This window comes from Rhipicephalus microplus, chromosome 3 (genome assembly GCF_043290135.1).
Source record: "Rhipicephalus microplus isolate Deutch F79 chromosome 3, USDA_Rmic, whole genome shotgun sequence".
Lineage (NCBI taxonomy): Eukaryota > Metazoa > Arthropoda > Arachnida > Ixodida > Ixodidae > Rhipicephalus > Rhipicephalus microplus.
In genome coordinates, this window is record NC_134702.1 from 247,936,068 (window position 1) to 247,958,339 (window position 22,272).

Genomic DNA, 22,272 nt, shown 5'->3' on the forward strand with positions numbered 1-22,272 from the left:
AGGTAACTTTGGACAGTAGTACTTGCATCGTAGTCGGAACAATGGTAGGGTGTAGCCTAGACGACCAGAAGTTGCTTCATCATGGCACGCTTCCATAATTTCTTTTCGAAGAGAGGCAGGCACGACGAGCAAGTGTGGGTTACCAGTTGGTGAGAAGTTTTTCTTATAGAGTACATCGTTTCGTGAGAAAAAATATGGCAGTCCTCTAGCAAATAACCTCAGCACGTCCTTACGTCGTCCTTCTAAATATTCAATGAGTGGGAAGAGCTCAGGGTCACTGCGATGCTCTCGTACAGTAGTGGCCATGTTGACAACTCCCAAGAATGCCGCGTCGAAGTTTTCGTCATCAGGAGTGACAGTTTTCACTGGAGACCACGAGAGACAGTCAGCGTCAGTGTGCCTCTTCCCAGATCTATAGACGATGGTCATGTCGAAATCTTGAAGCCTTCGGCTTCAGCACGCCCAACGGCCAGATGGATCTTCAAGGTTGGTGAGTCAGCAGAAAGAGTGACGTTCGCGAGTACCTTGAAGGAGTGGCCGTACAAATACGGACGAAAATTGATGACTGCCCACACCACGGCGAGACACTCCTTCTCGATGGTCGAGTAGTTCTCCGTGTGAGAGACAGTTCTGCTGGCGTAGGCTATTACTTTTTCACAGCCGTCTTGCCACTTCACAAGAACGCACCCACACCTACATTGCTGGCGTCAGTGCGAAGTACTGTAGGGGCGTCCTGGTCGAAGTTCGCAAGGACTGGAGATGTTTGCAGGCGTTGTCGTAGTTCATTGAATGCCGTTTGCTTCTGTTCACCCCAAAAGAAGGGGACGTCCTCACGAGTGAGTCGTGTCAATGGCGCCGCAATAGACGAGAAGTCCTCGATAAATCGCCGGTAATAGGCGCACAACTGTATGAAGCCTCTCACAGCCTTTTTTGTCACGTGGTGCAGGAAATCGCGCTATTGCGTCTATTTTGGTCTGGTCAGGTTGAACACTCTTGTGACTGACGACGTGGCCTACGAAGATGAGTTTGTTGAAACCAAAATGGCATTTTTACGGTTTTAAAGTAAGGCCGGTTGAGCATATGGCTTGGAGGATGGTGAATAGACAGCTGAGGTGTTCCTCGAATGATGCAGAAAATACAATAACAACGTCCAGACAGACAAAGCATGCTTGCCACTTCAGGCCTGATAGTATGGTGTCCATGAGACGCTGAAAAATAGCTGGCACCCAGCACAACACAAAAAAGCACCTTAATTTCGTAAACACCAGTGGGCGTCACATAAGTCGTTTTTCCGCGATCTCTCCCGTCGACTTCTATTTGCCAGTAACCGCTTCGGAGGTCGATTGAAAAGAAATAGCGCGCATGACGCAGCCGATCGAGTGGATCATCTATGGGAGGCAGTAGATGGACGTCTTTCTTTGTGATTTGGTTCAACTTGCAATAATCAATACAGGAGCGCAAGCTGCCGTCTTTTTTCTTGACCAAAATCGCGGGAGACGCCTAAGGAATTTTCGAAGGTTGTATGACATCATCCACAAGCATCTTCTGTACTTGCTTCTGAATCTCCTCACGTTCTTTCGAAGCCACATGGTAGGGGCTCTGCATAATCGGTCGCGTGTTGTCTTCAGTAATGATGCGGTGCTTGGTCAACGGTGTTTTCTGGACCTTTGACGTACGCGAAAAGCAGACTTCGAATTGGTGTATAAGTTCAGGCAGGCGCTTTCTATCAGACGGAGGTAGCGTGGAGCAGACGTCCACCGACAAAGTTCTCGAGGAAGGAACAGTCGCGTCATCTGGTTGCAAAGCAAAGCAATCCCCGGCTTGGTCTATATCGTCGTAGTAAACAATTGTGGTACAATTTCAGGATTTGACAGCGCTCGTTGCAGAAGTTTGTGAGGAGCTCTTCTGCCTGTCCACCAGTAAGCGCCAAGACACATCTCGTGATGGAAATGCCTTGCGTGAGCAAAAGAGCAACTATGTGCTCCGCTATCAGATCTTTGTAGCAAGGTCACGCACTGGACATAAACACAAGTCAGCAGGGTCTCGGTGGGAGTGTCACATCGCGACTATTCGCAAACGGTTGCGTAGTTCTTCGCTGCTGTTGCCGACTTATGGATGTGCGCAAACGTTGCCATTCGTTGAGAGATGTTGATAACGGTGCCATGATCTCGAAGAAACTCCATGCCCAAGGTTAGCTCTTTACAGCAGTCTGGCAACAGGATGAAAGTGTCCACGAAGCTAGAATCCCCAATGCCAAGTCAAGCGGTGCATTTACCCATGGGGGCCTTCAGCTGACCACCAGCACTCCTTATGTGTGGCCCTGTCCACAGTGTCTCGACCTTTCAAAGGTGGTCGGCGAGCTCTTGTCGCATGATTGAGAAGTCGGTGCCAGTGTCGACCAGTGCTGTAACGTGATGTCCGCCAATGAGAACTCGAAGATCAGCACGTACAACGTCATTGGCATTAGTATTCGTCATCGTATTCGTCATCGTTTTCATCATAACTTCTTGCGATGATAGGGGGAACTTTTCGGTGTCTCGACGATTGACAACCTTGCCCCCGGAGGTCGCAGCAGTTAGTTTACCCGGTGCGGGTAGGCGAACGGCTTCTAGTGATGTCCGCGTAGCTCTCAGTGCAGTCACGGTGACGCGCCGGAGATGGAGATCGCCAGCGACGTCGTGTAGTTGCTTAGCCATTCGACAGTTGATTGCCATCGTGGGCGCGATGGTCTTCTGAGTGGAAACAAGCGGGACGAGAAGAGTTCCCGAACCCAGAATCGCCATAACGGCAATAGCGGGCAATGTGACCTGGTTCACCACAGCGCAAGCAAATAGGTTGATGATTGGCAATACGCCCAAGTCAGTTCGATGAACTACTGGTCGCCTCATGGAATCCTGTTGCCATCAAGGTACGGCAGCGGATCGTGGCTGGAAGGGCCTCACCACGAATGACATTGGAGGAGGACGGACCGCATGGGCGTAGCTCACTGGATGTGGGTGAGGACTTGGCGTGGGTGTTGTAACGGCTTTTCTCAACCCTTGGCAGACGATTTCTGCAACAGATGTGACAGGTGGTTAGGTAGGAGGAACGCAGAGGCCCCGAAGTTCCTCACGCAGTATTCTCTAATCCTCTAATCGTTTGTAGCAAGGAACGTTTGCAAAAGCAGTGTTCTCAGCTGCAGCACTTACTGCCGTTTGGTTCAGCAGGCTGTCAAAGTGTCGGTATCGTTCTGTTGGTATCCGAGCAAGACTGTACGGCATCAGGTTGTTAGGTCGAGCGTCACCACCAGTGTCACGACGTCAAGACAGAGGTCTTGCCGTAGATTTCGAGACACCAGAAGCAGGTCAATCTTTTAATAAGAACGCGCAAGTGAGTTCTTTTTCGTCCGTATCGTAGTCCTTCGTGGCACATGCACAACTGCCATCGTCTTTCTTGAGCAAGCACGTGACAATATTATGCTGGGCAGCGTTACAAAAATTTAACTGTTGTGTTGACTTCTCAGCTGTCTCTGAGGTATTCTATGTATTCGCGGTAAAACCTCGAAGGTTATTTCCTTCACAGTTCTTTCCTAGTAGCCTCGACCGCAGTTCAAGAAATCTGTCAAAGCGAGCTACGCCTATTAGCAAGTGCGCCATCGTCTTCGTTTTAGGGGTGAAGCTGTTTGGGGTATGGGTGGTTCCCTCCTCTGGAGTATAGTATTATTATTAATAATATTATTATTATTATCATGATTTTGATTATTAATATTAGTAGTAGTAGTAGTAGTAGTATGTAGCCACCTCTAGTTTGTTTCTTTGTTCAATAGATGTCATTGTGTGTATATGCGCTTGAAATTATAGTCACCAGATAGCGCTAGTAGATTTCATATATTGGTCGATTTCGTGTAGTTTATAGGCAGATAAACAGACAGAAGAACGGACGAACGAACAGACGGACGGATGGCTGATTTGGTATAGTTGGCGGGTGGACCGAAAGACCACAAGAAAGACAGATGGACGCTTTGCCCCACCCATCATAATGTCATGGTGTCGTGACGTGAACGAAGGGGGAATACTGCAGGACGCATAATAAGCTCTGTATTCGTGCCGAACTTGTGGCCACGTAAAAGGAAAGTTAGAATACAGAGACACACTGGCACTGCTAGCGGCAAGCAGAGCATCGGCCGTCGATGAACTTACAAGCGACGAAACATGTCAGCATTTATACACTTGCCATCGAATATTCTAGCGTTATTTCTAGCGACAAAACAAAACGATATACTACAGCCTCGAAGCTTCTCGAACAACGTAGGCGCGGTTTGCGCTGCACGTAGTGCAACGGGGCGATAACAAAACTTGAGTAAAGGAACGTGGCATTGCCCCCCTCTGAAAAAGACATCGTCCAATGCTTTAACAAAGCACGCGGTACAATAATAAAGACAACAAACACTAAGCACAAGTGATAAAGCATATCTTCAACAACAAAATACAGTCATCAGTTTCGCGCATGAAACGGCTTGAGGCGCATCACATGGACGACTTTTGGTCAAGCACGGCACCGTTGAGAGTTATTAATGCCGTCAGGAACAACCTCGTAGTTGAATGGGCCGAAACTTCGAACTACTCTTTATGGTTCAAAGTACCGTCGCAGAAGTTTTAAAGATGATTGTCTGTCTTGGGGACCTTCAACAAAAAATTTTGCTTTGCCTGTCTGTCGGTACATTTGTCTGTTTGTTTGCCCTTAACAATACCTCGAATGGCCGACACCATCCGCAGCGCCCACCAATATTGCTTAAGATTCAGCGTTCATACTTGTGCGATTGTCAAATAAAAAGCAATCATCGCGCATATGGAGGTACCATAACACGTTTTTGTATGTGTGCCTTTATACTAGAGAAGGTACACACAAGTAATTCTAAGGACCGTAGCGTCAAACACGCTGTGCTGACATTGCAACGCGATGCTTAAAAAAGCAAGTGTTACCGTCGCTTTGCTAAAACGACATGGTGGTGGCACCTGTCCGTCGATTTGCGTTTTACACCTTATCACTTCCGAGAATGACACGCATCTTTCTCCGCAGGCGCGCTCACCTTCCTTCGTTTTCGAATATAACTGCCAGATTGTGCTCGCGTCTAACGTGCCTCGGTGCGCTCGTTCACCTGCGCTGCACGCTCGAGGCACTTTAACAAAGTGCCTCCAGAATACCATTCACCAATTTTCTAGCACAGAACATCAAATGAATGTTTTCTTCACTCTCTGGACGCCAAACTATCGTCTTTCGACAACATTTGCAGTGTAGTATGCAGATCCGAGACCATTTTTTTACTGAGTCTACGATGGCGTATCGCCGCCCATACCCAGACATGGTCACTGGCCTGGTACTCCACAAAGCCCTCGGCCACCTGCTGATTCTTGATGCGTAGGTGGGCGAGTTGATGAGCTTCTTTCGCGCGCTGATAATAGATGGGGACGTCGAGTTTTTCTGCATCAATGACGTTTGGCAGCATGACGTCGAGCGCCATTGTCGGGTTCTTTCCCTAGACCGAATTGTATGGTGACATCTGCGTCGTCTCTTGCACTGCGGTGTTGAATGCGAAGGTCACGTACGAAATGATTGCGTCCCACATTTTGTGTTCGACGCCGCCGTACATGGCCAGCATGCTGGCGACAGTCTTGTTTTGTCGCTCAGCGAGGTCATTGGTCTTTAGATCGTAGGCGGTGGTGCGGCGATGATTTTTTCGCTGTACCTTAAGATAGCCTGTGTTAGGTCTGTCGTAAAAGCCGTACCTCTGTCGGTGATGAGGGCCTCTTGCACGCCGTGATGTAGAACCATGTTTTCAACAAAGAACTTTGCTACCTCAGATTCACTATCACTAGGCAGACCCCTGTCTCGGCATAGCGTGTGAGGTAGTCGGTAGCGACGATGATTCATTTGTTTCCTGAAGGAAAGGCAGGAAATGGCCCTAGCAGGTCCATGCCGACTTGCTGGAATGGTTGGCGTAGTGGCTCGGTGGGCCGTAGAAGTCCAGTTGGCCTAGTCGGTGGTGTATTGCGTCGCTGAAAGTCTCGGCAAGTCTTTACGTAACAAGCAACATTGGCCACAAGCGAAGGCAAGTAATACATTTCTGTATTCTGGCAAGTGTGTGGAAAACACACATGTGTCCAGCCGTGGGGTCATCACACAGGGTCTGAAGTACTTCTGGTCGCATAGCGAAAGGCACGACAGGAAGGTTTTTGGGTCGACGTGCCGAGAAGTTCTTTTAGGGTGAAGCTCCTTATAGCGGCACCCGTTCGTCCATCGTAGTCGTAGTAATAGTCGTAGTGTGTAATCAGTCCTACATTTTGACCTCCAAGGAGGTCCGGGTGAAAGATTTCTTCTGTGCGTTGTGGAACAATAACAAACTCGCAGCGAGCGCGTTAACTAAACGCCGAATCGTCCTGTCTCTCATTCCCCCTTAGCAGCCATAGGCATGTACTTTGAGCACTATCTCTCAAAAAAGGGTTGTTACGTTATACTCGCTGGGCATAACCTCCTTGGCATTAGAAAGGTTTAGCGAGCGTTGGGCCGCAGTGCCATGAATACAGTGAACTAGTATATACCATGAACTCGAGGTGGTTAAAGGTGGGAAATAGACACGAAGCGCAAGCCGTAAGAAAGTGTGCGTGCGCCACCTCTCGTCTAGTCCTTGGAATGTCCGCTGGATGGTGGTGTATATGCGGAATATATGATGAAAAGATGCGAGATGGAGGTACTTGGAGTGTTGAATAGATGGATCAATGGACACACAGACAGATGCATGAACGGTTTCGCGGATGGCTGCACCGACGAATGGACGCATGTACGGACGCACGGACGGATGCACAGATAATCAGGGAAACTGTCATCGAACGTGAGTGCTGGTGTGTATAACGAACCAATAGTAGATCACCCTTCTACCTTTGTTTCCATAAGCAAAACTCCAAACAAGAATGCACAATTTTCCAGCAATACAAGCAACTTATTACCGAATCACATTCTCTCCATCGAACTTAAACATTGTATGACGATGACGCCAACATCGAATTAGAGAACATAGCAAAATCCCTTCGCCATGCCATTGAATTCAGTCGTTCAAACGTGTTCACACGCTCATATAACACGCCGCTAACTCCTTGGATGACGACAGAGATCCTAGCATTGCTGAAAAAGAAAGACTTCTGGTAGCACAAGTGGGGACAGCACAAGGAAAATAAATAATAATTAGGTCAATTCAAACATTTAAAAACCAATCCGTGAATCTTATGAGGCAACAAAAAAAGGTGCATTATTCACAACTCAATTTCTAAGCACAAGACGGTTCAAAGAAAACATGGCAAATTGTAAAACACGTTGTCGGTAAAGAACCAACACAGCGTGTATCACCTGACGTAGTCGTTGTGCGTATACTTGATAAATTTAATCTATTCTTTACTGAAATCGGCTCTACCTTAGCCGCAAAACTCCCTCGTAGAGAAATGAAATGTTTATGAACCTCCTTATCAAATACGTTTGCTCTTCATTACATCAGTGAGGATGAAATTCATGGCACTGTTGCCAATATAAGCACTAACAAAGCGAGTGGAATAGATGGTATTACTGCTCACTTAGTGAAAGATAACATTGATATTTTGAGTTCCATCTTGTGCCACGTATTTAATTATAGCTTGCGTACGTCGACGTACCCATCTTGTTTAAAAAATGCTAAAGTTGTGCCGGTATATAAAGAGGGCGATTGCTCTGATCCTTCAAGCTATCGGCCCATATCTGTGTTAAGCGTTATAAACACCATATCCGAAAAGATTCTTGAAAAACAAATGCTCCTATTCTTGGAAAAATATAATGCTTTTTGCCCGGAGCAGCACGGATTTAGATCACACCATTCCACATAAACACTTGTGTTATCGTTATCACAGAAGATTAACACAGCACCGCACAACATCCTTCTTGGGGCAGTTGTCTTCATTGATTTAAAAAAGACATTCGATACCGTCGACCATAATATTCTGCTTATAAAACACTGTGGATTTCGTGGCAAAGCTTTTCGCCTCTTTTCTAACTACATTGATGGACGTCTTCAAATGGTCAACATGCAAGGTCTTTCGTCGTCATTATTAAACATAAAGACACGGGTACCTCAGGGGTTGGTCCTGGGGCCACTGTTATTCTCACTATACGTAAATAATTTGCCATGCATACTCGGATCGGCCGAGTTGCTAATGTACGCTGATGACACAGCTTTAATAGTTACCGCCGATAACATAGCCGATATAGAATGTAGAGCTAATAAAGAACAAAAAATATTTGTGAATAGTTTAGAGTGAACAAATTAACACTCAATGCAAAGAAAACCAAATACACCACTTTTCATTCCCGTTACCGAAACGTGAACTGTGAGTCATTTCGACTTACAGTGAACAACTGCCAACTTGAGCCTGTAAAAGAATTTAAATATCTTATTGTAGTGCTTGACAGCCAATTACACTGGAAAAAACAAATTACTTCTGTTTGTACTAAGCTAGCATCTGGCTGCAGTATGCTACATGCTGCTAGAAATTATTTTAGCAGAAATATTCTCAGATTCCTTTATTTTTCTTTTGTTCATAGTCATCTATCATACTGCTTAGACTCGTGGGGATGGACCTTTAAAACTTACGTCGATCCTATCCAAATATTACAAAAGCGTGCACTTAGAATAATAGATGATGCGGCATATAATGAACCCAGTGCGTCTTTGTTTCACAAGTTGGAAATTCTACCTTTTCTTTACTTGCGGCAGCATAAAACCGCAGTCACCTTCAGTAATGGTATTGCACACAGCGTACCTATCGATGTGTCTATCTTTTCTTCCTCGTCCCGTGCCACTAGATGCATGACATTGCGGAATTTTAATCTTCCACCTACTAAAAACGTGTATGGTGAACGCATACTGCAGTTAGTAGGAACTAAAGTGTGGAATAACATACCACTTCAGATTAAAGATTCTAGGGCTTTTCAAGCGCACTCAAAAAATATTCGCAACATCTAGAACAATAGTATTGACCATCTACTAAGCTTTACACATAGTTTGATGTTTCGTCTGTAATTGATTTTTTCATTATTTATGAACAAAGTGCAACAATGTGTTGTATGTTCATTTCTGTACGTTGTCTCAAGAATTTACGTCACCTTAAATCTCATTGATATCTTCTTGTATTTTTGTTCGTTTTTTTGAAAAAATCAACGTTTTTTGATGTTTTGATTTTTTATACAAATTGTTTTCTGCTTGTATACTTTCTCCCGTTAGACCACCTACTAGCCTATGGCTATGGGTCTAATCAGTGTTGTGCATTTCATTAAATGTAGTCGTGACAACCTCAATAAAATAAAAAAATGGACGTGTGGACTCACGAACAGACGCACGCATGGATGGGCGAATGGCCGCACGGACGATCACACAGAGGGATGCATGGACGAACGGAAGCAAGAACGAATGAACAGACGGATGCTTCGCCCCACTCTACAATATTCACTCCGTGGATATGCTGCCATTTTTTAAGAACACCGTTTCGCAGGATAAATGATGTCAGTGCTTACTTGAATACCTTCGGGAACACAGCAGCACTGCCATCGAGATATTCTATAAGGCGCCTGAGTTTCGGATCAGCTCGTTGTCGTTCAGCAAAGTCCTCGGCACTTACGCTCCCTAAGAAGCAGTCATTATCCCGGTCATCCTGCGGTGATGCGTCGAAGGGGACAGGATACTGGCAGTCGACATCGAAGTGTTTTCTTCAGGACTTGTAAACGACAAAAATGTCGAATTTTCGCAGTCTCAGGCACCATCTTGCAAAACGACTGGACGGATTTTTCAAGTATGCCAGCCATTACAAGGCGTGGTGGTCGCCTAAAACTTTGGAGTGCCTGCCGTATAGGTACGGGCGAAACTTTCAGGTGGCCCTAATGATGGCAACGCACTCCATTTTGTTTTAGAAATGTTGGATGCCGCCTTTGGTGGTGACCGGCAGGCATAACTGATGACCCTTTTCTGTGCGCCAGTGCTCTACACAAGAACGGCGCTGAGTCCTACATCGCTTGCATCGGTACGTAATTATGTTTCGGCGAATTCGTCGAAATGCGCAAGCAACGGAGGTACCTGTAGGCATCGTTTCAGTTCTTTAAATGCTTCCTGCTGCGGCCCTTCCCACTTAAATCCCACGTTGGACCTATAGTAAGGTTAGTAAGTGACTCGTAGATCCGGGCGATGTTTTAAACCAATCGTCGGTAATGGGCGCAAAAGCCGAGAAATCGACCAACGGCTTTTGTGTCGGCGGGAGGAGGAGATGCAGCGAGGGCGCTGATCTTCTGCGGGTTGGGGCGTACACCAGACTTGCTTATCACGTTGCCCAAAACACCAGCTTCTCGTACACGAAGCAGCACTTCCCTGGCTTGAGGGTCAGTCCGGAGGTCTTGATCGCTTGAATTACAGCTTTAAGGGGCGCCGGAGATACTCGTCAAATCTCGATCGAAACACTACAACATCGTCCAAGTACACGAGGCAAGTCTGCCACTTCAATCCAGCCAGTAATGCATTCATAAAGCGTTTGAAAGTTGCGGGGGCCGAGCAAAGACAAAGCGGCATCACACTGAATTCGAAGAGGCGGTCTGGTGTTATAAACGCCGTCATTTCTCGGTCTCTCTCGTCAACTTTAATTTGCCCATCTTGAGCTGGTCTTGAGGCCCATTGACAAAAAATACCTCGCGTTGTGGAGTCGATCAAAAGTGTCACGCATCTGTGTGAGGGGATACACATATTCTTCGTGATTCTGTTCCGGTGACGATAATTGACGGAGAAGCATAGGGTGCCATCCTTCTCCTTTACTAGCACAACAGGTGACGCCCACGGAGTCTTAAAAGGTTTTATGATGCCGTCGCGTCGACTTACTTCATTCGTCGACCTATTTTCTTATTGCCTCCCGCTCTCACGTCAAAACTCTTTACGGGCTCTGACAGAGTGGTGCGGTACTCTCCTTTGTTGGGAAATGAGGTTTTGTTACTGGTGTCTGGGGAATTTTTCACGATGATGAAAAGCAGTCCTCTTACTGCTGGAGCAGGCTTTTCAGCCGTTCTTGCTTAGGCATAAGAAGAGCCAGATTGACATCAAAATTCTCGCGGAGACCTCGATTCATCGAAGCACGTTCAGTAGACTCGGTGAAGACGACAACGTTGCTCGCTTCAACCATTTCTTCAAAATAGGCAATTGGCGTGCCTTTTCTCACGTGTTTGTTATCGTTGCTGAAGTTTGTGAGCATCACTATTGCTTTCCCCTCTGTCAGTTCGACTATTCTTTTTGTGACGCAAATCTCGCGGTTGATCAGCAGTCACTGGCCGCTTTCAACGACGCCTTGCATGCATGCTGATTTCAGAAAGCCGAGGCAAATTTTTATGCTGGATTGAGGGAGAACAGTGATTTCATCTGTCAGTACATTCAAGGCCTGCTTGCCGGGTGGCGTGTTTGACAGTTGGACTTGTTTTTTTGATAGCGTTATCGACTTGGATGACTGTGCCATGAAGACCTAAGAAGTCCATATCAAGGATAACATCTCTCGAGCACCGCTGTAGTACTACGAAGCTTGCGGGGTAAATCCGGTTGTTAACGCAGACTCTCGCTGTGCAGATTTCCTTCTGCGTCACTAGGTGGCTTCAAGCTTGGCTTTAATTCAGGGCCTTGCCAGGCGTGCTTGACATTCTTTAACTTTGTATCGAACGCTCTACTGATGACCAAATAGTCGGCTCCGGTGCCGGCGAGAGCTGTTACACAATGGCTGTCGGTAATAACGTCAAGGTCACTAGTTTGTCGTATCGCGTTGCAGTTAGGTCGTGGCGTCGGGTCATGGCTACGTTGGATTGTTCCGCTGCTTTCATGTTGCATCGTCAGGTCGTTTCATTACATGGCATTTCGTCGTCAGGGCTTTGCCTGGTTCGCGTGGTGTTCAAAGAGTACCATCGTGGCGTCGTCTTTGGAGGATCTTCGGTAGTTTCTCACAGCAACCGTACCTCCAGCAGTTGCCACCCTTAGTTTCCCGGATAAGGGCTAGGAGACCGGCACTGATTTGGACCAGTGTATGGCTAGCAGTGAGGCGACATGTAGCGGCCAGGTGACTGCGAACGGGAAGTTGCTCGGGGTGTCCACTGCGCTGCTGCGAGTTAGTGGGCGATGCCACGGGGTCTTTTCCCCGCACTGTGAGCGTGGGGCGTCTACGGCCAAGCCTTACAATCGCATGCGACGGTACCAGCAACGGCGGTAGATAAGGCCTGCTTTTCCGCAGTGGTAGTGATAGGTCGGTGGTCGGGGAGACGCCTCACATCTGCTTTACTCGGAGCGTTGCACTGACCAGCGGCTGGACGGTACGTTGTCGATGGCGGCGGAACTGCGACGGTGTGGCCTCTTGACATGAGGGGGAGCGTAGTGTCATGTTGACGCAGCGCAATTCATCGCTTGCGGGTGAGGCTGCGGAGCTGCGGAAACTCTAAGCAATTGCTGAACTTTTAGCGGACAGTGTCGGCAATCCATTCCATTCAGATTGGACTAGATTAGATTTGATTGGAACGATCTACTACACCCTTGAAACTTCGCGAACACCATAGGCGCGGTTTGCGCTGAACGTAGTGTAACGGGGCGATAATAAAACTTGAGGAAAGGAACGTGGCAATATTCAGACCGTGGATACACTGCGAATTTTCCCCCTTGAAGTTCTTATCGCAATGTCTACTTGAGATAACCTTCCATCTTTGAAAGTTTCATGTTTTCATGGCAAAATCTCTCTAGGGCCTTTATTGGCGCTCAGAACAGTGCCATCTATAACATGACGTATGTTCTAACAGTCTAAGAGCAAACGCGGTTTCGCCCCATTCTCTTTCTTCGTCTCTTCAGTCCGTGACACACGCAATTTTTCTTACTTCACCCCGGTATTTTTACTATTCCTTAGTTATTAATATCTGCAGACAGCCTTTTACAGTCTATGTTATCCTTCTACTAATCTTCTTCATAAGGAATAACGCTCACCTACAATTTTCACATTACTTGCATGAGTGCAGAGAAGTCCTTAAATAATGTGTCTTCAATAAGCAGGTGTCTCAAAAGCCTTCACTTCTGCTCACGACTGTCTTGAGTGTTACTTCTTTACCGGGATATTAAACTTGGTGCGATAAAAGGACTGAAAGGCTTTAGAGATGTGTTGGCCATAATGCCACTTCAAATATGTGCACTGCGCTAACCTGAACACGTTTAAGGATCACAATACACCTTTTAACGGTAAAGTCTCCCCCGAAATCACAGGCACAAACACTGTTCACGCTGTCGAGTGAAGCAGCTTCAATCGGGACACACTGTCTTTTCTAAAGGTGTAGTAGATGCTGAGCGCGGAAATACGTACGGATTTGTCAAAAGGAAAATCCTTTTAGTTGCCTAAAACTTTGTCCTGGTCCGTGATCACAATAGAATCGTCCTAGTTTGGTGTCATGACCCCGAACTAGGTCGAACCTTTTAGCAACTAAGGGGCTTTTTTTTCTAAGAAATTCCTACAGATTTCCTTGTGGCTTCATTCTTGTTAGAAGTGGTTGCCTTTTACGGGTGAAGCTCCTAAAAGTGGCACACATTCGTTTCTCGTCGTAGAACGTAAGATGTCCTACGCTTTCACCTGCAAGGTGGTGCCGGTCGGAGATTTCTTCTGCGCGTTGTTTGAACAAGAAAAAATCCGCAGTACGCACTTTAACTAAAAGCCGAATTCTCCGGTGTTTCATTCTTATTAGCAGTCATTGGCACGTATATTGAGCACTATCTGACAAAAAAGGGTTGGTACGTTATACTCGCTGGGTGTAACCTCTTTGGTTTTAGAAAGGTTGAGCGGGCGATTAGCCGCAGTGCCATGAATACAGTTAACTAGTGTATATCATGAACTCAAGGCGCCTAAAGGTAGGAAGTATACACGAAGCACAAGCCATAAGAAAGTGTGCGTGGGCCACCTCTCGTTTAGTTCTTAAAATGTCCGCTAGATGGCGGTGCTTCTATATGCGGAATATATGACGAAAAAATAAGGGCTGGTGGTACTTGGTGTGTTGGCTAGGTGGACGAACGGACACACAGATAGATGCATGGGTGGACGCACGAATGACTACACGGACGGATGAACGCATGAACGGACGCAGGGGCGGATGCATGGAGGAACGCAGGGACGGGCGCATGGTTGGACGTGTGGACGCACGAAAAGACGAACTCACGGACGGGCGTATGGACGCACGAACGGTCACACAGACGGACACACAGACGAACGGAAGCAAGAACGAACGGACGGAGGGATGCTTTGCCCCACTTTCCATCAGTCACACCGTGAATATGCTGCCATTATTTTATATATTTCGATTCTGCCTGTTCAGGAAAATGCCCGCACTGTGCGGAGAAGTCGTGGGAAATCTTCAACATGGTGTGGGCATGCTAGTCAACCCCTCCCCTCACCCCCAAATCAAACCCCACCCGAAGAACTGGGAGGCGGTCCTGCTCGGCTGCTCCGACCTGGCGAGCCAGAAGGCCCTGGGGAACCGAGCCCGAGTCGCGTTGGACGCTAATTGGCTTCTCCAATTAGGAGCCCACCTAGTGTTTGTGAGGAGTGGCTAACACCGGGCCATTTCCCACATACTCCCTGTATATAAATAAAATAAAGTTTTTAGGGGCGAAGCTCCTTATAGCTTAGAAGTGTGGCAGCTTGCGTTAGTTGCTATGGCATGACGATAGTTATAGCGCGAGAACAAAACGATGACAAAGAGACGTGTCTGTCGTGTCCTTCTTGTCTCTGTGTCGTCGTTTTGTTCTCGCGCTATAACTATCGTCTCCTTATAGCGACAACCGTTCGTCCCTCGTAGCCGTTGTAGTAAGTAACAAGTATAACGTTTTGACTTTTAAGGTGGTGCCTGTGAGAGATTTATTCTGTGCGTTGTTGAACAATAAAAATAGTGCTCAATGTACATGCCAATAGCTGCTAAGGGGGAATGAGAGACAAGAGCATTCGGCTTTTAGTTAACGCGCACGCTGCGATCCCCATTAGTAGCCATTGACTGGTACAATTAGCACTATCTGTCAAGAAACGGTTGCTACGTTATACTCGCTGGGTGTAACCTTTTAAGTTTTAGAAAGGTTTAGCGAGCGTTGAGCCGCAGTGCCATGAATACAATGAACTGGTATATACCATGAATGAACTCGAGGTGGTTAAAGGCAGAAAGTAGATACGAAGCGCAAGCTGCAAGAAAGTAAAAGCCGAATTCTGCGGTCTCTCATTTCCCATTAGAAGCCATTGACATGTACACTGAGCACTATCTGACAGTAAAAGGTTGCCACGTTATACTCGCTGGGCGTAACCTCCTTGGTTTTAGAAAGATTTAGCGAGCGTTGGGCCGTAGTGCCATGAATACAATGAACAATATGTACCATGAACTCAAGGTGGTTAAAGGTGGGAAGTAGACCCGAAGCGCAAGCCGTAAAAAAGTGTGCGTGTGCCACCTCTCGTTTAGTCCTTGGAATGTCCGCTGGATGGCGGTGCTTGTATATGGGGAATATGTGATCAAAGATGCGAGATGGTGGTTCTTGGAATGTTGAATAGATGGACGAACGGACACACAGACAGATGTATGGATGGACGCATTAACGGACGCAGGGGTGGATGCATGGACGCACGCAGGGACGGGCGCATGAACAGGCGCATGCACGGACGTGCGGGTGGACGCATGGATAAACGGAAGCACGAACGAATGGACGGACGAATGCTTCGCCCCACTCTCCATCATTCACTCCGTGGATATGCAGCCATTTGTTTCTCTCCTGCCAAGACGTCTTAAGTTGCCAGCGAGACGAAGCAGACGCAGCGCGAGTCACGGTGCCGTATGGCCCACGTCTCACATATTTTTAGAAGCGAAGCTCCTTATAGCGGCAACTGTTCGTCCCCCGTAGTATGTAACAAGTATAACATTTTGACCTCTAAGGTGGTGCCGTTGAGAGACTTTTTCTGTGCGTTGTTGATTAATAAAAAATAGTGCTCAATGTACATGTCGATGGCTGCTAATGGGGAATGGGAGACAGGAGCATTCGGCTTTTAGTTAACGCGCAGGCTGCGATCACCATTAGCAGCTATTAGCGTGTACATTGAGCACTATCTGACAAGAAAGGGTTGCTACGTTATACTCACTGGGTGTAACCTCCTTAGGTTTAGAAAAGTTTAGCGAGCGTTGAGCCGCAGTGCCATGAATACAACGAACTTGTACATACCATGAATGAACTCGAGGTGGTTGAAAATGGGAAGTAGATACGAAGCGCAAGCCGTAAGAAAGTAAAAGCCGAATTCTCCGCCTCTCAATTCCCATTAGCAGCCACTGGCGTGTACATTGAGCACTATCTGACTGTAAAAGTTTGCTACGTCATACTCGCTGGGCGTAACCTCCTTGGTTGTCAAAAGGTTTAGCGAGCGTTCGGCCGCAGTGCCATGAATACAGTGAACAAGTATAGACCATGAACTCGAGGTGGTTAAAGGTGGGAAGTGGACCCGAAGCGCAAGCCGTAAGAAAGTGTGCGTGTTCCACCTCTCGTTTAGTCCTTGGAATGTCCGCTGAATGGCTGTGTTTTTATATGGGGATTATATGATGAAAAGATGCGATATGGTGGTACTTGGAGTGTTGAATAGATGAACGAACGGACACATAGAAAGATTATTTATTTATTTATTATTTTATTTATTTATTTAACATACTTTACAGGCTCTCGTTAGAGCATCGGGTAAGGGGGGCTTACAGAAAAAGAAAAAAGAAAAATGAGAACTTATACAGTTCAAATATACAAATAAATGTAACATAACAGCGACACTAATAACAGTAATAGTACAAGGAAAATACAGTCACCAAGTATATGCACCTCCATACAAGTGTCTATGAAAGGATGCTTGATGTAGTGAGAGAGTAGTTTCTCGCGGTACGCGTTGTTGTTAGTGACTGAAACTATCTCGTCGGGAAGATCGTTCCACAGTGAGATTGCCTGTTGCAAAGCAGATAAGTTGAACGCGCGTGTTCTGACAAAAATACGCTTAAGGCTGCGCCTATTTCGCATGCGTGCAGACATGCGATCCGGTGTGTGTAGAGAGAAAGCGCCTGGATTTTTGCAATTAATGTACTTGTGAAAGGAGGGCTATCTTGCGGCGGATATCCAATGGTTGTAAACCGATCTGGCATTTAATTTGAGATACACTGCTGTGACATTGGTAGCTCTGAGTGATGAAGCGGGCTTCTCTGTTTTGAATGGCTTCGATCATCTGTATTATATAGTTTTGATAAGGTGACCAAACTGGTGAGGCATATTCTAACTGTGGACGTACGAATGTTAAATAGGCTACTTTGCGGATGCTCGATGTGGAGTAATGGAGATATCGACGTAAATAACCTAGTGTTTTGGGTGCCTTCGAAGAAATGGAAGTTATATGGGAAGACCATGAAAGTTTAGAGTCAATAATGCATGGATGGACGCATGAACGGACGCAGGGGTGGCTGCATGTACGAACGCAGGAACGGACGCACGAACAGACGCACGCACGGATTGGCGGATGGACGCATGGACGGTCACACTGACGGACGCATGGACGGACCGAAGCAAGTACGATTGGATGGACGAATTCTTCACCCCACTCTCCATCATTCACTCCGTGGATATGCTGCCATTTTTTTTATTTTCATTTTTGCCCCGGGAGGCACCCTGTGCGTTTGACCAAACGCAGTCTGCGTTTGAGCCAGTTCCAGTCTGCTGCTTCTCCGAACGCAAGAGCAGCCTACGCAACGCAGCTTCGGGACCCAGTGTCTTGGGCCCCCAATTATCAAGCTCTCTTTTGGCTTATGAATGTTACCGTTTTAGTGAGATAGAGGACCTGCAATTCAGAATTGCGACGACCTTCCTATTCATACTCAATGAAAAAAGGAGTACGCGTGCTGGCTTACTTTGTCAGCTTAGCATAAACTGAAGTGTGAGGTACGCTTGTTTTTCACAAAATTATAACTTCAAATATATGAATTTCTTATAAAAACGCAGTAACAAGCGGGGTCTTTTTATTCCAGTATATAGAATAGAATGCAGTACTTCAGTAAGATGTGAGGCTTGCTTCAAAATATAGTGCTGGTAAGCAGATACGACACAAAATTTTCTGTATTCTATGGAGATTTTTGTACACTGATTCAAACGCAGAATAAAAGCAAAAGCAAGCATTCGGTGCGGGTTTTAGTTAAGGCAACATTATATTGACAATTATGAACGACAACAATTCGCATAGTATTTCGCACAATAATACGCGGACTAAGATGGTGCGCACGGGCAAATATCAACTGAGTAGCATCACATCACCGTGATATCAGCAATGTTAGGCAATTGAGGTCACACATTGCGTTACCCTTACGCCTGCATACAATAGCCAGAGCAACCTTTAAGTATCGTGGTGGTTCATCTGAGCAGGAAATGTTAAGAATAATTTCGTCTTTTGCGTCCAGGCAACCAACAGCACAAAACTGCCATATGAAATAAATTCTGTTCTTTGCGAAAGCACAGATATAAAGTTGACTGCACTACCTGAAGCATGACAGATGCACTTTTTGATTGACTAGGCGGCCGCATTTTCGATGGAGACGAAAACGCTTCAGGCCAGTGTGCTTAGTATGCAGCGAACGTAAATAATCCCAAGAGGTAGAAATTTTGCAACCATCCACAACGACCTCTCCAATATTCATATATTGGTTTTGCGGCGTTATATCTAAACAGTTAATAATAGTCTTCTTATTGACGGCAGGAGGCATGGGAAGAATACTCGATTTTTCGTTCTTGAAGTGTGCGGTAATAATGCAGGGGACGTTCGACGGGAACCCTAAATACGTGGTAGGCTGTCTGGCCTGCCCTCCTTCTTGAAGAGAGTAACTTTTTTGTTCGTAGAAATTTGCTGAGTGCATAATTTTAGGCGCCCCCTGAAGTTTGCACCCCACCACGGTGGTCTATTGGCTGAGGTACCCGGCTGCTGACCCGCAGGTCGCGACATTGAATCCCGGCTGCGGTGGCTGCGTTTTTGATTGAGGCGCAAACGCTTAGACCCGTGTGCTCACATTTGGGTGCACCTTAAAAAACTCCAGGCAGTCTAAATTTCCGGAGCCCTCCACTACGGCGTCTCTCATATACATATGGTGATTGTGGGACGCTATACCACACATATCATTGAATCGATCAATCAATCACTGAAGTTTATAAATGATGAGGACTTGTTGCTCATTTATTGAGCATATACTGTGATTTAAAAAAAACGTTGTGTGTAGCGCACAAGAGCGCTATGGGAAACGTGCGTGCAGCAGATATTTGTAATATAACCTAGTCACGCATCATCAAACCTCCCAATCCCTTTGGGCGTCTCTTTTACCTCATCGCGGTCAGGAATGACAGTCTACAGACACGTCTGCTAAGCCGGCCTGTCTTCTTTTCTTTTCAATACTTATCTCTTTCTTCAGCTCTCTCGCAAGAAAGTGGAATGAAGTATAGGAAGGCAGCAAGGGCTCTTTCAGTTATATCGAGTACATAGGTTCTCCTAAATTCACTTTGAACACCCGAAATTTCGTTTATTAAGGGATTTCTATTATTCAAGGCACGAAAAACTCAAATGTTTTTATGCATTTTTCTAGGAAGAAAACAACGAGCGGGCCAAGAGTTTCCACAACCCTTACCACGATCGTTTCTTTGTCACAGCACTGGGCAACGTATTCTTCCCGGCATCAAACGTGAGTGATTTTCTACGCAATGAGTTTGTGCTAGCATAATACGAAGTGCATTGAGTGTTTCATAAATTTAGCGGGTGGTGTCCACTAGGACGCAGCAAATCGATGGGTCTGCTTCACAAAATCACGTCCACAATGAACAATAAAAACGAGCCGACACGACAAATGAGCATAGTTACTTGTACACTCTCGAGCAACTATTGCACGCCAACTGCTCATGTCTCAACTCTGTGACTAACTGGAGTCAGCTACGCCTAATAGCTAACGAATAATAAAGCTCCCAAATGGTCTATAGAGTATCTAATGTGTATGTTGTTAACAGAATATTCGTTATCAATACAGCACATTTACCTGCATGTGCGCACAAGATGAAACACATGAGTCAAAATTCACGGACAAGAAAACGAATTCCCATGGTAAATTTCTTATGATCACACCTTCAACCATTTACAAGCATTGGACACACAGTGTACACGAGTGCTACGTAAGTAAGAAAAAAAACTCGACTAAATAATTCAATAGCTTTCCATTTGGTCTACTACTCAAATCGAATTGACCAAGTTGAAAATACAAAATTTTTATTATTACTTCTGAAAAAAAAATACCCCGCTCAAGAAACTACAAAAGAACGCAACGATCGAACAAAAAGCGTCGCAATTTTTTTCTTTTAACTGCCAAATTAGTAAGATGTATGCAGCTGAAATTTGAGCGGGCTAATGAAGCTTGAAAAAACTGCAGTATTGCCAACTTTCTCGAATCCAATTCATTCTTTGACCCTGCACAGCTTGGATTCCGGAAGTCTTTATCGTGTGAAACCCAGTTAATTTCGTTTACTCACAAACTTCACTCTTTTCTTGACAACCGTTCATTTGCCGATAGCATTTATTTCGATTTTGCTAAAGCATTCCACAATGTTTCACACGCGTTACTCTTATTCAAGCTAAGAAACATTGATCTCGATACTGGCATAATAAATTGGATTGAGTGTTTACTAGTACATCGCCAGCAATTTGTCACTGCTAATGACACCAATTCATCTCTAACCCCGGTTATCTCAGGTGTACCCCAGGGCACCGTTCTTGAACCACTACTTTTTCTTATCTATATCAATGATCTACCCAAATGTATCTCATCTTCAATACATTTATTTGCTGACGATTGTTTCATTTTTCGGGAAATAATATTGATAGTGACATACACACACTCCAATCTGACATTAATGCGATATCTCATTGGTTCATTACAAGGTAGATGGTTCTCAACACTACAAAATGCAAACCAATGCGAGTTTCTCGCATCACTACTAACGCACACTCCTATTACCTTGATGGTAACTTTCTTGAAGCGGTTACTTCTTATAAATACTTGGGCGTTCATATCACTACTGGCCTATCTTGGAATCTTCACATTGAAAGCATCACCAACAAAGCCAAATGCATGCTTCGCTACATAGGACGAAATTTTCATTCCGCCTCTTCTTCGATAAGACTCCTCCTTTTCAAATCTCTTGTACGTTCCAACTCGACGATGCATCACCGATATGGGATCCATGTACTGAAATTCTTAGTCATCAACTCGAAATGATTCAAAACAACGGCACATGTTTCATTTTTTCTAACTATCAGTGAGCAGCCAGCGTATCCGGAATAAAAAGTAACTTGGGTCTAACATCTCTGACGTCACGTCGCGAAATTGCACGGTTGTGCTTATTCCACAAAGTATTCTCACACAATATGCTTCGCCATGCTTTACTTACTCCACCTTCATACATATCCCCGCGTTTAGATCATGTTCACAAAGTTGGCGTTCCCTCTTGCAACACTAAGGCCTTTTTCTATTCCTTCATTCCCCATACCTCTAACGACTGGAACCACCTACCTTCTAACATTGCTACAATTTGCAACCCAGATGTGTTTCGTACCACTGCGTCTAATATTAAATTTTAGGCCATTTGATCCTGTATAACGTTGCATTGATGTCTGTGAAATTCAGTTGTCCATTGTGTGTATATTTTTTCGAATGCCAAAACATTGTCACCTATGCTAACCTCAGCCGCATTTTTCTCGTCGCAACAGGAACATTGCGACCTTTCTGAACCATATAACTTGTTTTGCAGAGGTTATAGCTACTTCTGTACTGCAGTTTCCTGACTTGTTGTAATGTATTCACCCACTCCCCTCTTCAATGCGATTGCCTTGAGTGTATTCAAAATACAAAAACAAAAAAATTGGTAAATAATTTCACTCACATGTAGTGTTTCGCATTTGTATGTCAGTTTTATTTAAAAGCTATTGATAAAGTGCCACAATAAGCATGGTTGTCACTGCTGTATTAAAACCTGTCGTGAGAAAATACTTTTAAGGTTCTGTTTGCTGTTACGTGCGAGCTTGCCACAATTCACTTCGTTATATTTTTTTCTGTTAGAAATACTCGTAATGATACTTTGATTATTCAGCAGAGCAGCGTTAGTGA

General features: G+C 45.5%; 1 protein-coding gene across 3 annotated transcripts in view; it reads left to right on the forward strand.

The window, feature by feature from the left end:
• Positions 1–22,272, forward strand: part of LOC119161150 (rifampicin phosphotransferase) — a 586,004-nt gene that overhangs the window by 330,452 nt on the left and 233,280 nt on the right. For all 3 annotated transcript variants that reach the window (XM_075890885.1, XM_037413539.2, XM_075890884.1), the window contains one exon: positions 19,708–19,803. In XM_075890885.1, coding sequence (XP_075747000.1) covers positions 19,708–19,803 — 96 coding nt within the window. The remainder of the gene's footprint in view (positions 1–19,707; positions 19,804–22,272) is intronic.